Here is a 16,939-nt window from a genome sequence, read left to right on the forward strand (position 1 = left end):
ATAGTCTGCATTTGGGTAGTTCTAGAATTTTTTTTGCCGAATAGTGCGCATGGGGACTGGTTGAACGGTTCAGAACTCACGAATAGTTTTCAGCTATTGAATTGGGAATAATACTGCTAGAATTACAATTACAATTACGTTTTCGGTTGCCATGGTTACGCGGGACCTGTTTTGAGAAGACTGTACGAAATGCATCTTTATAATTAGGCGGTAGCGCCATCTATATTTTGTAAAGTTATATGGCTAAAAATAAATAATTATTAGCTAACTCAACGTAACTTGAGTTAAAAAGGATCGTGTTGACAGAATAAAATTATTTTTAAACAACTTCAAAGGTTTGTTTGTTACGAGTAATCATACATTTCAATTTCGCATCAGATTCGCGAAAACTTTAATTGCAATATAGTTGCCACCACTAGAGACAGATGCCGCCACGGTAGAACCATAAAGTTGATAAAGTCTCCTTATGCAACGAAATTGGTCCCGCGCCAGCCAGATTTAGTTGTACCTCTATTTATTCCCAACTCAATGAGAGTAGCGGAACCGCTCTATGTCCTCTCATTGGCTGAATGGTTCAAAGCGAACTGGCGACAAGCTCAGCCGTATGCGGCGGCATTCTAGTTACTTATGTGATTTCTATGGCTTGCAAGGTCCTTGCTCTCGGAAATATTACTACCTGGCGATATCCTTGAAGGATATTTAATGTAAGCGCCTATTGCTTTCCCTTTCATTTCCAGGTTTTATCTCAGGCAATTTTGTTCAGGCGAACTTTGGCATATAACATAATTAGTTTTCTAATTAAACTATTGCGATGATGGCCCAACTCAAAGTCAAACATATGGTCTTGAAGTTCGCGGAAAATGAAAAACACGTATTCCAAGATTAGTATAAAATAATTCCTATAATATTACATGAGCATTTTATTTCTTTCCGAAATCGTTTTTTATAGTGCAAAAAACCGCCATTTATTACCATTTTTAATTTTCCGCGATTATGCTTAAAGACAGAACGCAAACCCAAAAGTACCGTCCCTGCGCAGTGGTTGGCCGCCTTCAAAATTTCCGCCGAAACTTTGGCGACAATGTTTTAAGCGCTTATCAGATGGCGCGAATAACCCGATTCCACCCTAATGGAAGCCTTCTAGCTTGCCCGTTTCCTTTGGGATTGGCGAAAAGCGCGGCAGTGGTATCTAGTCTCATTTCTATTTCTATGGGCGCAACCTCGGAGAAGCCAGCGCCGTTACGCCACCTATACTCGTTTCCGTCGTGAATAACGCGCCGTGCACGGTCAGAATTGTAAATTACAATTTGTTATTTGTAGTAACGAAAAACTAATCAAACATTAAAGGATTTTCTTTTAAAGTCCTGGCCTGGGCTTTAGTCTTATCTCCAATTAACTATTTTTTTGCGATAGTTGCTGGGCACGTCTTTGTTGAGTCCCCCTCTCTTTAATGCCATTCTCTGTTTCTGTTTCCTCCATAGAAATCTCATAGGTAACTAGAATGCTGCCGCCTACGGCCGAGCTTGACGCCAGTTCGCCTTGAACCTTCAGCCAATGAGAGGCCGTAGAGTGGTTCCGCCAAGGAGGATAATAATCCTCCTTGGTTCCGCTACTATAGCGGGAGATAGGTGACGTCATTCTCTCTGGTGACATTAAATTCGTGGAAGAACCACTCTTTGAGCTCTGATTGGATGAGATCTGGCTATCGTCTGCATCGGCGTTTGGCCCATTTGCCAGTTACACGGCAGCATTCTAGTTACCTATGAGATTTCTATGGTTTCCTCCGAGGTTACGAATAAATACCGAAGCCTAAACTCCGCCGGATGAACAGGGGGGCAACTAAATGGGTAAAGAAAGGAATTTTCTACAGCGTTGCCAGATTGTGGGAAATTTATTAGGGTCCATTTTTGGTTCAGTCTGTGGGGATAAGGCATTTTTTTTTTCATAAACGTTGATTTTGTGGGAATTTTCATATCTGCTGAAAATTATGGTATGTTTTCCATTGGTTTTCGTTAGGGCGGGGCTAAATAGGGGTGTGGGAATTCGTGATAAATTTACCATTGGCCTGCAATGGGAATCTCGACTTTCGAACATAGGAAAATTTCCTATTAGGAATCCAATTCCAAATACGTTTTTCACATAGGCCGAAGAGTGTTAGAAAAAGTATCGTGTGTGAAATTTAACCCACAGTCCCGGTATTAAGAAATCTTTGATAGGCGAATTACTGAATGTCGTACGAATATTTCAACTGAAAAAAACCAATTAGCTGATTTTTCCGCTTTTCTTCCCACTTCTTCTTTAAAGCGTATTTTCTTTTGCCGAGATACGGCCCTAACTATGTTCCAAAAGGAAACTTGAAAGGTTTTCGACTTTTCGCTCTTCAGAGTACAGAGAATTCCCAGCACTTCTCACCAGACAGAGTGTCCTCAGCATAGAAATCTTATACTCCTATGGTCCTCAGTCCTCACGCATAAAAATTTGGCAACGCTGCGTATTTGCATAATAAGCTAGCGAAAAATATATAATGGCCATTCGGCCATATTTCGTTTAAGAAACGGCATCTTTAGGATAATTACCATGCTTTTTGAATTTCCTAAAGAACTTTTTTTTAAATAAAAACTTAATTCTATTTTTAAAGCTGCGCCCTCGACTAATCAATTGTATGTTTCATGTAAATATCTTTAAGAAATTTTACATTCATTGTGTGTTTTCAAATAATACTATCAAAGGCTTAGGTGATAAAAAGCCCCATAAGGATTTACAACTCAAGTCAGCCTGACTTGGTAAAGTTTAAAGACGCCTTTTTGTATTAACAAAAAATTTAACGATATAATTAAACCGAGTAACCTCAGTATGTCACTAAATAATTATAAAAATTTTATTGAGTGATAATTTTTTTGTTAAATTATATTTGTAGATTTCCATTGTTACCTCACTAATTGACTTGGACTATGGCATGTGCCACGCTCAAGAGAACTTATGATTTTGATCCCTTGCATAGTCCAGGTGGGCGGCCTTCTAAAAGAAGAAGATGCGTGCCTGTTGTTATGACTCCTAGCACTACAAATAGCCCTTGTAAACTTCAAGAAACTTCTCCTTTTGGAGAAGTTAATCCCAAGCTAAACTCTGGTATATCAGGAATATTTTTGGCATTTGGCGAAAGTGTAGTTTTTTCTTCATCAATTGATTTTATAGAGCAAATTGCTGAAAATATTAGAGAAGAAATGAAACGTCTGCAACGTCGGCGCCAACTTCAATATACAAATACTGATAGCACGAGTCCAGATTCTAGCTCTCCTCCATCTCCTTCAGCTGGTTGTTCTAATGGAGGAAATCAATCTCCATCGCGTCGAGAACAGCCACTTTTCACATTTCGACAAGTTGGTCTTATTTGCGATAGAATGATGAAAGAGAGAGAACATCAAATACGCGAGGAATATGACCAAGTCTTAACTTCTAAATTGGCAGGTAAAAAATCTTCATCGTTAATGACTTGGGTAAATTTTAAAGATGTTAAAATTTTTACAGAACAATACGATACTTTTGTGAAATTCACGTATGACCAAATTCAAAAACGTTTCGAAATTGGCACACCCAGCTGTGAGTATTTTTTATCACTTTAATTTTGAATCCGTACTAATTTCTTTGTATTATTTCATACAGATTTGTCCTAAGCCTTCCTATTTCCCTTAAGTGCCCATCTCAGGCAATTGTTGTCTTACATTAAAACTATACATAATGTGCCACAGTTATATAGAAGAGAGCATTTTCCGTGATTTCCTCTAAATTTTCTTTGAGAACTGAATAGTTAAAAAAAAATACATTCTAGGCAAAAATATAATATTCACGTATGACAGTTTCATTTTGGATTTTAAACAGTTAAAAAATTTTATGCAGTAATCCCACCTCATGTTACTTTATTTTAATTAAGGATACCTCAAAAGGACATTACATTGACACTTAATTTTTAAGCAAACCCTAAAAATTGTTCCTTCTTCCCCCTACGCGCATTTTTAAACATGTAAAATGCGTGTGATTCGAGCAGGAATCATTTTTAGTTTCTTTCCGAGCTAAAAAGATGAAATATTTATAAATTCTCCCTTCTCTTTATTTGGTAAAACAAAGAATGACCCAACCTTCCAAAGTACTCTTTATTATTATTGTTATTTTTATCGAACTGCTGTTGAACTACCATATTTAGTCAAACCTTTTTTTGCCAAATGATTGAAGTGAAATAAAACAAAAACCTTGGCTGGTTAAACGTGGTCCAACTCTGAGGTGCTCAGGTTAACTCTTATGCAAAATGCTGGAGTTTTCAAAATTCCTCGCGAGACAAGTGTGTGCAAGTGTAATTGTTTTTGCCTTAGCAGCAAGTGCTTGAAACTTTGAATCGAATCGAGTCTGAAGTAGAGCCGCGTTTCTATTTAAAAAAGATAATGCTAAAAATTGAGTGACCACAACGTACACTGTATAATATAACGAGGATAAAACAAAAATGTTTCGGGTAGTATGGATACAATTTTAAGTGTTTTTTGGTACTGTAATGAAAGGTTTGCTTATTTGATATAAAAGTTTGATTGTGAATTAAACATTATTTTTATTAATCAGAAGATAGCCTAAGGCAGATTACTATAATGCGAAAGGTTAATGGGTGTTGAATCATGGTTCTAAAATTCTATATGCTTGCTAAATTTAAGTAGCTCAATGGTGAAAGTGCACCTTTCAAATGGATATCGGGTAAGTCTTTCATTAGACTAATAAATTAGGCATAATATCAAAACTTGCTGTATTGAATTTGGCGTAATAATATAGTCGTTAATTGTGGTAATAACATTTATTTGCGATAAAAGCATCATTAACAAAATGATAAAAAATTGGATAAAAATTTATATATGGGCACTTGTTAACAAATAGCAATGCCGAGGCTATGTGGACGTAATTTTGCATTTTAAGGCAAGCTTGCTTTTTTGCGCTTAAAGTATTGTTCAAAAGGCCAAACTTAGCCTTCCTCTTCAATTTTTTCAATGTAACCTGTTTTTATTTAAAATAAGATTCAGTTTTTACAGATAAATAAATCCTACATTAATTTACCCATAATGGTGCTATAAATATTGCTGAGGTATTCTGGTTTATTGAGATCAATTCTTTTGCTAGTAGTTAAGTGCAATTCATAGTCTGGACCATACGCTAACCAGAACTTAAAAAATATTGCCAATTAAATATAAACTCTGATAGAAACGTAACATTATTACTTTATGATCTGGTATCTCATTACTTAAATCTTCCCCGCATATTATGGATGTTAAGTAAGTCCAACATCGTGCAACGTTTGCAGGGTTATATCCACCTAGATAATAATCATTTAATAGGGCTGTGCGAGTACTCTAACATCATAGCGTACTCGGACTTTCGAATTAAGAGTACCAAAAAATTGCATATTTGGGTACCCGATTACTCGAATAAGCTGCTCTCTAAACTCGTTGAGTATTTGTTTTTTCTATCCTCGTTGCTTCAAAGCTCAAAGAAGGGTTTTTACAACTTTTTGGGGGGGAAATAAACAGTACCTACCAAGTTGTGGAAACTGTGGTTCATTTAAAATAAAGGAATATTTTTCAGCAATTAAAGTTACTTAATAATCCTTTTAAATTTAATTTCATAATTACTTGAATAAAACCAGCTCTTAATCAAGTACTGGATAACCCAACTCGTTAAAAATATTACTCAACGGTTTTTTATAGTTACTTGACTCGAATAAGAGAAAGTTTCCCCTTTATCAAGTACTCAATTACTAGGCTAGACTCGAATACTCGATGAAAAAAAATTTGATACTCAATATCCGACTCGATTGCCTAAAACCACTAATCGCACAGCCCTATCATTTAATTTGTTAATAAACAATGGTAACATAATAAATACCTCCTCCCAAGATTAAAGTGGGCTTATTCCATTGCAAAACAGTTTTTAAGCAGGTACTGTAACTGCGTAAACTCAAGTTAAAGCTTTTCATAGGGTCTCCATGAAGTCCATCAGCCCCAAATTGGCAGACTATACAGTCGGGTTTATAAGTTGCGAAGGTGGCATTTAGTAAACTATATCAAAGGATAATTAATTCTTTAAATTTAATTTAATAAACACGTAAAGTTTATTAATTTTTACTTGCAAGCTAAATCACAATACTGATCATCTTGAATACCATCTTTTAAAGGAACATTTATAGTGTAGTATTTACCCTGCCCAAAACCAACTGATTTTATTTCACCAGTTCCTAAAGTAAATCTCATTACTTTCATTGCAATTTTAGATTAATGAATGAGCTTTTAATACCTGGGTAAAAGCCATCCGCATATTTATGTATGGAAAAACAAAACACTTTAGCAGTATGAGCAAATGCTTCTTCAACGCCTTAAACATTCAGGAAGGAAAAGAGTGAAACCAAATGTGATTTTTAAATATCATAATCAGTAAAATTTAACCATCAGCATGATGTAAATCAAAGTCGAGGTATAAAACTTTGTCAAATTGTTTCCTCATTTCCAAAATACCCAAAACGATGTCATTGACATAGCAAAAACCGGCGGCTTCATCTCTAGAATTTATTACCTTATTAAAATTATAAATTGGAATGTGTAATTTAATTTTTCTTACCTTTTGGTATGATGCCATCCTCCTGCCCAGTTTATGGCTATTTTACATTTATTTTGCGCAAGCATCTTTGCAGCGCATAAAGTGGCTCCAGCCAGTTCGCAGATGGTGCTGAACATGTTTGGAAATATAGGACAATCATACCCTATAAAAACCAAATGTAAATAATTTAACATGAAGTTATCTTTTTACAAAAAGTAAATGATTTTACCAAGTCCAAATTCATCTCCAAACTCTAATAAGTCTTCGCAGCCTTCTTCTTCTTCATTTTCCGTTTTCTTAAGGAAGTTGACATATTCTTCCGAATGAAACGAACGGATTTCATCCTCTGTTGCGGTTTGTGGCTCAACAATGAGTAGTTTAGATAATAATCCGTAGGCTTTAATTAATTCGTCAACTAATAATGTCTGATAGAAGTTTTGGATTACACTAGTGTTTAGTGAAGCAATAAATATAATATTAAATTACCCTTTCAGTATATTTTGATATCTTGCTCAGAGCATTCACCAATTTTTTTGTTGTAACATATGCAATAGTAGAATTCATTATAAAAAAAAGAGCTATATAACAAAACTATAAGCACGTTTGCTAATCTTTCATTCCGAGGAATGCAAAAAGGCGCATGTTCGGTTTGGATAATGTGAGTTTGAGGAAAAGCCTATAGCACGAAAGTAGTATTCATTTCTACCATCATATGTAACATAATCACTCATAAGTATGCCTTAAAAGCATTTTTAATGAAAGCTTGTTCAAGGGATATGACGTAAATTACGTCACTTCCGACTCCGTGACGAAAAATGCGTCATCAGCTATATAGAAGGGAAACGGAATTGTATAAAGTGGATTTTCCCTTGAGCTCTTCGGTTTCCTCTTACCATAAAAACTTGTCGAGGTTAACAGTAATAGTTGTGTGTTAGTCTGCCTCTGTAATCATTCTCGCTCAATATTTGTTGATTTTTATTCAACTCTTTTAAAAGTTACGTTAGTTGAACTATTCATTCTTCAAGTCCACGATCATTTTAGTCCGTCGAGCCGGATCGTCGCATCGATTGAAGCTACGACTCAATCTCGTCAAACCGGCAATTCTTTCGTGAGATACTTGAAGTTCTCATCAGCATTTGATATCATCAGCATTGTCCACCAGTATGGATGCAGTACTCAACAATCGTAAAAATATCAAGAGCCAAATCACACGTATTGATAACAGCGTTCTACTATCGGTAACGAAACTTGAACCCACAACGCTGACTGACACCGATGTGACTTTTTTTCTCAACAAAGTCCAGAAACTCACTGCAGAGTTAGATACGGTTCAAGAACTAATTATACACAAATGCAAGACAGATGAATCCGACCTTCATGACGCGGAGTACAATGCCCTCATGACCAGACTAGAAATGTTATAACGGCAGTCAATTCTATGACTCAACTACATAGAGTGGTTCCCGCTTCACGACTTGTTTGTGGCCACGGTGCTTAACAATACGTTATTGGCAGGAGCCCAAAAATTGCATTACCTCCAGAATGCTACGTACGGCCTTGGTACGGCGATGCAGCACTCTTCATTCAATCACTGCAGCTGCCAGACATTTTAAAGAATCGATATCATAACTCGAGAGAAATCATCGAAGCACACGTCAAACGATTGTTCAATCAGCTATCTGTGAAGGAAGAATCATCATCGGCTCTAAGGCGGTTGATTGATACAACCTCTGAATATATCCGATCATTGAAAGTACTACAAGAACCGATTGACCACTGGGACGCTAGTATTAATCCACATAGTCAAGGAAAAGTTGGATTTCGAATCACGACGCCAGTGGGAGTTGTCATTGACGGGTACGAAGAACTGTCCACGTTCCTAGAACAGCGAGCACGAGCGTTGGCAGCGTCGCAATCATCATCCAACTTGTCAAGGTCAAAAAATCATTCTATCCGAAAAGACACGTGACGTCACATCATAGAGCGGTGAACAGAAAATGTAGTATATGCAATGAAGATCATCCAATTTACAAGTGTCCAACATTCACGAAGGCAACCATCAAAGATCGTTGGGTCATGGTGAAAAAACACTCCTTAATTATGCTTCAATTGTCTACGGTCCGATCACCAGAGTACGGATTGTAAATGGGGTTCGTGTAAACTATGCAAATCAAAACACAATAGTTTACTTCATCGTCCGATGCAAGAAGAGAAGAGCGACATTCCAAGGGTATACACTCATGTCTCTCGGGAGTTACCATTTTTATCAACAACCAAGAGTGGAGAAGCACAAGTTGTACTGCCTACCATCGTAATTCAAACCAAGGACGAGATTGGTCACTTTCAACCACTACGAGCGTTATTAGATTCAGCGTCGCAAGCTACGTTTATCAGCGAACAGGGCTTAAGAAGATTACGACTAAAACGTACTCGTTGTACAATGTCCATCGGAGGCATAGGAGCCACTGGCATCGGAACTTCACGAGGAAGCGTCAAGTTATACATCAAGACGGACGCAAACGACATTCTTTCAGTAGAAGCCCTAATTCTAACCAAGGTCACGGAGAATCTCCCAAGTCAGTCATTCAACCCAAGCCAACTATCACACGTTAAAGGGTTGAAGTTAGCAGTTTCCATGTTCTATATGTCTAGTCCAGTCGACGTTATCCTAGGCGCTGACGTTTATTTTAACATAGTAGAAGACGGAAAAGGACGAGGAAAACGACGGCTACCCGTTGCTTTCAAAACAAGTTTTGGCTGGGCTATTATAGGCTCATTACATCAAGATGAACTCGATCCAGATACATACCTGTACTCTTGACGATCAACTAGCAAAGTTCTGGGAGGTGGAAGAAGTTCCTTTGAACAGATTACTAACGACCGACGAAAAACAGATTTTTGAAGAAACCCACAGCCGAACTAATACAGGAAGATTCATCGTTCGTCTACCTTTTAAAACAGATCCGAAGAAACTTGGGAACTCACGAAGCGCCGCAATCAGAAGATTTCTGTATCTTGAGTGGCGTCTTCAAATTAATCCTGACCCCTACAGTCAGTATCGTACCTTCATGGACGAATACGTCAAGATGGGTCACATAAAACTCGTAACTGAGAAGCAGGAATCTGAGACAGCATATTATTTACCGCACCTTGCTGTGATCAAGAACTCGAGTACAATTACCAAGCTGCACGTAGTTTTCGGTGCGTCAGCAAAAACTACGACTGGACAATCCCTCAACGACACGCTGTTGGTAGGACCGAAATTACAAGGCGATCTCATTAATCTACTCCTGCGATTCCGTTCATGGCCAATCGTGATGACAGCAGACATTGCTAAAATGTATCGCCAAATCTTGGTCCATCCCGACGACGTTTCGTGGCAACGAATCATTTGGAGCGAAACCACTAGAAGAATAATAACAATAATAATGATAATAATCAGCTAGGCTAATACCCAAGGCACCACCTTAGGCCTAAGTCATCGAGGGCGTTGAATGATCTGGTTTGTTCGTCTGACCACGCCCATTCTTCGTCTTACCTCAGCAGCTTCGAGAGTGGCTCGGCTTCCGTGGCGAATCCTTTAACGAAACGACTGAAATAGCTGGTGAGTTCCAAGAACATTCTTGCCGGATTCCTTCGGCGCTTATCTCGAAACCTAGGTAGTCTATCTTGCTTTCAAGGAAAAAGCACTTTTTGAGTTCAAGTGTTATCTTCGCTTTGCGGAAAACTTCGAAAACCTCCTACAAGTGTGTTAGACCTTCGTCTACGGTTCCGGATGGAATCAGGACGTCGTCCATGTATGTCTATGCGATTCGTAAATCGCCCAGAAGTCCCACACAAACGTTCTTCGCCAGTTTTATTTTTAACAATGAAAATCAGGCTTGCATATGGGGAGTTGGAGTCCGCTTTATTCCCGCGTTCAAGAGCTCGGCGATTTTATCTCGGACACTTTCTCTCTCTGCGTGTGAAAGTCTGTACGGTCGGTAAGTTACCGGTTCCTTTGACGTCAATTCTATCTCGAACGTTGCTAGATTTGTTTTACCAAGTTCTGATAAAGTCTCGGCGAAACAGTCCCTGTACTCGTTGACGAGTCTCCATAGTCGTTCCTTAACTTCTCGTTTATTTCGTCAATGACAAAGGCCACTTACAGCGAGTAAATCTGTAATCGATTGCGTAATCACTTTAGTACATTCAAAGCTACGGTCGTGTACACCGATTACAGATAGTGGTCAGCCCCTCGGTCAAAGGGTAGTAACTTCAATGACTCTACGCGCATTACTTCGGCATCGTCACTGATTTCTTTTTCTTTGAATTTTTCACCTCCCGGAGACATTGAGTATTGGCTCATTAGTTTGCTCTTCTTTGTTGACGGCGTATATGCCTCTAGGTATGCAGTACTCTTTTCCGGGGACCATTCGTAACTGACCTTCGATGTATATCTCTGCTTCGTTACCTCCGGGTTCGTTAGCCAGTAGATCTATAAGGCCTACCTAATTTGACGGTAATACCCTTGCCTCTTTTGCCCATAAAGTGGCTGCTTGCTCTGGCAAATCTGGAATCTGCAAGTTTTTCAGACATTCGTCTTCTTGCTCTGCGCTGTAACTTTCATCGAATAGCCTGAGGGTATTTTGACGTTTGACGACTGTGACTTGCGGCTCCTCTGCCAGTGGTTGCCCAATTAATAGCGGGATGCTTTGAACGTGATCTGCAACTAGAAATATATCGAATGTGGCCTTCACCTGATCTACCCTCGATTGTCGCTTGGGTAATGCCTTTAGGTTTAGTTTTTCCAACGCCGTAGTCTACAATCGCAATTCCGTCGTCTACTGGTTTGTTTTCTAATTTCACGCGTTGAGCATCGCTTTTTCTAATAATAACGCATTTAATTCCCAAATCGATGTATGATCTAATCGATTGCCCATTGATCAAGGCATTTTTAAAATACTTTTGATTATCGTCTTGTTTCTCTTCTTCCGTTTCTACGTGTAAAGCGTCCTTAAGAGTGGTTTTCGTTCCACCAGTATGTGTCGTCTGCTTTTCAGTACAGTCTTTCGTTGTGTGACCGACTTTTTGACATTTCTCACATCTTGGTTTTCGTGGCGGTTATGGACAGTCTTTCGCGATATGCCCATAACTAGAACAATTACAGCATAACGGCTCACCCTTCTCGTCGTAACGAGGTTTTGATTTTCTTCCATTAAAGGTCTTGTTCGTATCCGTTGATCTCAGTGACTTTCCATTTGTTGATCATTTATTGAGATTGTCTTTCGATTGATCTGGAAACAACTTCTTTCGTTGAGCGTCTGGGACGTCAGGAGTCATTCATATAGCGCGTTCCACTGGCTGATCTCGGGCGCTCCGAGATCACTCGATTTTTGATTTTAAGTTCCACTGGGAAATCGAGAGCTGGTTTCGCCGAGATTCATGAGTGACTCTGCATAAAGCCTCGACGTGCAGCTGCGGCGGAGTCGGGATACAGGGAAATAAAAATTGATGGAAACCTTGAATTAATAAACTGGTCAACTCCTATTATTTGATATTATTTCGAATTATTAAACTGGCCATGGTGACCAGTGACCCCCGAAATTTTGAATAAATAAAATGGTCTGAGTAATTAATAAACTGCTTCTAACAGCTCTGATGAAGAATTGGAAGCTATAGCATTAGAATATTATGCACCAAACATAACTAGACCCAAAATTAATAATTATGTAAATGATGTGATTATGATTTATGATGATAACGAGGTAAGTAGTTAAGCCTTGTCTTGTAGTACCGCCATTTTATCTTCACAATAAGGTGGATTATAGGATTAAAATTTCGAAGCGTGTTTCACTGGAAAATATATCAGTGGCGCTCCAAAAAAAAGGGGGGGGGGAAGATCTGTGACGTGAGATACCATTTTTAGAGCGCTCTGGGGTCTTACCAGTGGAACGTGCTAGTAGTCTTTCTTCTAGTTGTTTGGTGCAAACAAGTAACTCGGGAGGCGACGTGAATTCTCTCACTCTAAGAGCGGTGATTAGTGCATGGTTATTGAGCCCAGTGATTATGTACTCAATCATGGCCTCTTCGGGTAAGCCACGCATTCTAGCCTTAGCTACCTTATCGTGGTAGTAACTCACCACACTTTCACCTGGCTTCCTGACTCCATGTCGCGCTACATTGCTTGGGTACTTTTAGGCGGCGGAAACCATCTTTCCAATAGGATACCCCATTCTGGCCAGGTGTGAACTACCGTGTCTAACCCTTCCAGCTGATCCCATGAGACGCGGTAATGCGTTGCTCACCGTTACTCGTTTAACCATCCGTAAGCTGCCAAAGCATCGCTGACCTTCTTCACCACATTCGACTCGTTTAATGCGGCGCTGAATCTGGATCAAAATCGGGTAGTATCTGACTTTGACCTCCCCAATGGTGATGCTCTACGTTTCTTGCGTTTAGAGGGGCTGGTTGATTAACCCCTTGATTATTTTGGCTTTGCATCCTTAATGCGGCTTCCATCGTTGCCTTAACTGCGGCTGCCACTGCTTTTTGGATTGCTTCTTCAAAAACGGTTGAGGAAATAACCTCCGCCCTCGCCGTTTACTCGTTTTGATCGTCACCTTAATTGACGTTGAATAATCCGCTGAGTTGATCTTCGGCTGCAGATTGACTCATCTTGCTCGTAGATCTTTCCTTTTCGTTGGCGTTAATAGATCTATTTTCGACTCTTAATTCCCTTTGATCATCTACGTTGCACGTTTCGTTAAGAGTAAGGTAAGTGTTGTAGCAAAAGCGACATAAGACCCAAAAGTGTGTCAACTCTACCTTTGCGTCCGTTAAAATATCTACTGAGAGCTAGTCTCACAATAGACTACATAACCTACTAGTTGGAATAGTACAAGCAACTGTTTATTTAGTCTATGGTTTGCCGCGATTTTATCTCTTCCATTTATTCTCCCGTAGACATACGTTCTAAAACGCCTCACTTGGCGGCGCTGAAGTGGAGGGAATTTCAAATTTTGATGACGTATTTTCAACCCCTTCTCCCACTCCCTCGTTTTACTTCGCGACAAGCTCTCATTAAACATTATACCGTACTGACACACTTTTGGGTCTTATGTCGCTTTTGGTTGTAGTGATTAACGACAGTCAATTATAAAAGTCTGGATAGCCGATGACAAAGGACGACAAAAGAGTCAAAGAGGAATACGCCCTTCAGAACGGTAGCGTTTCAAGAAAACCAACGTGAAAGACAACGAAGAAAAGCTACTATGGGTAGTAAAGCGAGGTATAGCCAGGGGCGGATTTAGGCATGTTCTTGAGGGGCTGCAGTCCAGAGTCCCGTTCAATTAAAATTTAAGCAAAATTTTATTTTCCATTTACGCTGCAAAGTGCATCTGATAGTCCGTAAAACTGTTTTAGTCCAGGGCGCCCAAATTTAACGGTCCACCTCTGGGTGGCGCATAGTGAAAAATAATCACGATGACATAGGCCACGTAGGAACAGATAAAACATGCGTCAAGATATTGAAAAACTATTGGTTTAATCGTCCCTACCGTTATTAACGCCGTTACAGGTCAACATGTACACTCTTAGAAAAAAGGTTCCAAACCAAGTCCAAAATTGCACACAGTGTGCCACCGTAGGACGATATGTACAAATTTGTTCAATTTGGGAACCAGTAATCCAAAGTTTTATCTCTACACGATTTTGGGTAAAATTGTGTTCAATCGTTTTCAGAAGCGTCCAATATACGCGGCTGAGAGTTAACCCCCGTCATTACCCCTACGCTCGAAATGTATTGTCTGATACTCTGATTTCTCAAGACAACTGTTTTTTAGAGGAGAAAGTATAGGGACCGCATGGAAGGTGTTTTACAGTTTCTCTGTGTCGTTGAAAGGTTGACAATTTAACACCTAGCGCCACGTAGTATTCGCGGCAGGAACTAAAAGAGTTGCACTTCTCTGCCATCTATCTTTGGTTTCTAGAACTTGAAATGGGTTAATATAGCTATAGCTGATATAGTCTTTGAGACCATCCTACCGGCGCGGCGTCGGGAGCGGTTTTTTTAACGAAAAACTCCTTCCGCGACTTTTTGATGGCGCTGATGCTTGGGCAACCTTTTCTCCGCAGAACACGCCATTCTTTGAAGCCATAGCTACTATAGTCTTTGGTTTGCTAATATAAATGGGGTTTTGACCCAAATTGTTTAAAATTTACAAATATAATATAGTTTCTATTTGGTTTAATTCCACGGGTTCAGTTTTATGGAATTCCTCAAAATATAATTAAAATTGAAGCTAATTAAACATACGATAACATGATTTTTAAAAGTTGTAAATATAAAGTATCGTAATTTAAATATAACTTGACAAACATTAACTGAAATTAAATTTTAGGTTTTATGCGCCATCTATTATTTTGAAAATCTCGAAATTACGATTGATAACGTTGGCTATTTTTTTTAAAATTGTCTCCATATCTTAATTAGGTTTCAATATATTTAGTATAATGTTAATTTTTAACACTCTTCAAAACATAATCGTTTAAATATTTCAAAATTAATAGGTCGAAACGTTCATTACCTTTTTCTTGATATCTTTACAGAGCGATTTCGTTATGTAGTTTTTACATAAGACTTAAAATAGAGTGAATATTGGTCCTTTAAATAGCGCCATCTATTATAGAATCGATGGGATTTTCAAACATTTTATCGTATGTTTTTTAAAATTCATTTTAAATTATTACTTTCTAAAAATATAAACTTCCGTATCTATAACTATAAGTCTTGAAGCCTAGAGTAAACCATTCACATAGAGTGGAAGCATCAGCGAAACTTGTTAACACTGTTCGTATGCAACGTCTTGATTCCGAGGCGTGAAAAAAAACAAGTTAGCCTAAAGGTAATGTACAATATGTAGATAAAAAAGTAAGTTTATACTCATCGCTCTTCGGACTATATTTATTCACGCCTCGAAAACAAGTTGCCCCTTTAGAATGGATGTTTCATGCGCTTCCATAGGGCTTTCCACTCTATGCGAATGGGTTACTCTATATCTTGAAGCTAGTTTGTCCTTTTATGTATGCGTGTATGGGTGTATGTGGGTGTGGGTGTATGCTTGGATATATGTAAATTCATCTTTATAATTAGGCGGTAGCGCCATCTATATTTTGTAAAGTTATATGGCTAAAAATAAACAATTATTAGCTAACTCACCGTAACTTGAGTTAAAAAGGATCGTGTTGACAGAATAAAATTATTTTTAAACAACTTCAAAGATTTGTTTGTTACGAGTAATCATACATTTCAATTTCACATCAGATTCGCGAAACAATTCCACTGAAATATAGTTGCCACCACAGATGCCGCCACGGTAGAACGATAAAGTTGATAAAGTCTCCTTATTGAACGAAATTGGTCCTGCGCCAGCCAGATTTAGTTGTACCTCTATTTATTCCCAACTCAATGCCTCTAAATTATCGAACTCAATGGAACACATTGTTAACCAGTTATAATTATAAATAAAATTATTACTTCACTTATTCTTTCAATAGTTGATTTTATAAAATGTCTTTACGCTTGCCCAACTTGTTGAAATGTTGCCCAGGAATAGTTCAGCCAATGCCTAAGAATGAGTTCATTAACTCTTTAGTGGGAGAGAAAACGGATCCACAGCTGAAGCAGGGAGGCAACATTTCAACAAGATGGCCAAGGTTATTTTATAAAAAGAACTATTATACCTTGAAACATAATTGTAACACTAGTTTAAGACCCTGTAGTGAACATTTAATTTAATAGCGTAACTTGAAATCAAAATAAGGAAATAAGGCGCTCTAACTAAGTATTGGACGGTGTAGAAAATATAGATTATTTATAAGATTTAAGTTTATGATTTAAGATAAGTTAAAATTAAATTTAGTATAAATAAAATTAAGTGTAACCAAAAAAATATATAAAAGGATAAAATGTAAACCAAATTTCGGACGGAATTCCCACTCTGTATTGTATATATTTCTTGTTATTTTTGTGTAAAAACCCCACTCCTCGAGATTCGAGGAAACTAATGGATGTATTGTGTAGAAAGGAAGCTTCGGAAAACACAGCGGGAGTAAAGAGTCGTGGTGCCACTTCGACGCTGCTGCCTTTCAAGGTACTTCGAAACGACGGTTGGGATTATGGGTCACCTGACCACTAATTCCCTCCCGTTCAAATTTTTGCGTATAAAGGCTAGATTTCTAGCGAAATAAATGAGATAGCTTGCAAAACTTGTAGAGGACACACAAAAAGTCCCAACCTTAAAATAGGGCTGAAAGAAACCAGCCATCGTATTTT

At 38.3% G+C, this 16,939-nt stretch overlaps 2 protein-coding genes across 4 annotated transcripts; one reads left to right on the forward strand and one right to left on the reverse strand.

Moving 5' to 3' along the window:
* Positions 1 to 2,504: 2,504 nt before the first annotated feature.
* On the forward strand, positions 2,505 to 4,572 carry akirin. Of its 3 annotated transcripts, none has more exons than XM_090155851.1 (6): positions 2,505 to 2,660; positions 2,730 to 2,783; positions 2,918 to 3,129; positions 3,196 to 3,468; positions 3,529 to 3,600; positions 3,664 to 4,572. In XM_090155851.1, exons 3-6 carry the CDS (start codon positions 2,952 to 2,954, stop codon positions 3,672 to 3,674), a joined length of 534 nt encoding a protein of 177 aa, XP_090011977.1. In that variant the 5' UTR covers positions 2,505 to 2,660; positions 2,730 to 2,783; positions 2,918 to 2,951; the 3' UTR covers positions 3,675 to 4,572. The 3 variants fall into 3 exon arrangements, with proteins under 3 accessions (XP_090011977.1, XP_090011976.1, XP_090011975.1); XM_090155849.1 differs by having other exon boundaries at positions 2,521 to 2,660; positions 2,730 to 2,851; XM_090155850.1 differs by having other exon boundaries at positions 2,507 to 2,783.
* Positions 4,573 to 4,821: 249 nt separating this feature from the next.
* Positions 4,822 to 7,310, reverse strand: LOC149932737 (histone deacetylase 8-like). Its single transcript, XM_090155847.1, has 10 exons — positions 7,111 to 7,310; positions 6,854 to 7,049; positions 6,646 to 6,787; positions 6,474 to 6,586; positions 6,325 to 6,402; positions 6,157 to 6,265; positions 5,917 to 6,089; positions 5,253 to 5,347; positions 5,092 to 5,197; positions 4,822 to 5,031 (listed from the first exon to the last, which is right to left on the reverse strand). The coding sequence occupies exons 1-10, from the start codon at positions 7,186 to 7,188 to the stop codon at positions 5,000 to 5,002; spliced, it is 1,122 nt and encodes a 373-aa protein (XP_090011973.1). The 5' UTR covers positions 7,189 to 7,310; the 3' UTR covers positions 4,822 to 4,999.
* Between the last annotated feature and the right edge of the window lie 9,629 nt (positions 7,311 to 16,939).

The sequence above is a fragment of the Leiobunum rupestre genome, chromosome 8, assembly GCF_980474605.1.
Source record: "Leiobunum rupestre chromosome 8, qqLeiRupe1.1.hap1, whole genome shotgun sequence".
In the NCBI taxonomy this organism is placed as follows: Eukaryota; Metazoa; Arthropoda; class Arachnida; order Opiliones; family Sclerosomatidae; genus Leiobunum; species Leiobunum rupestre.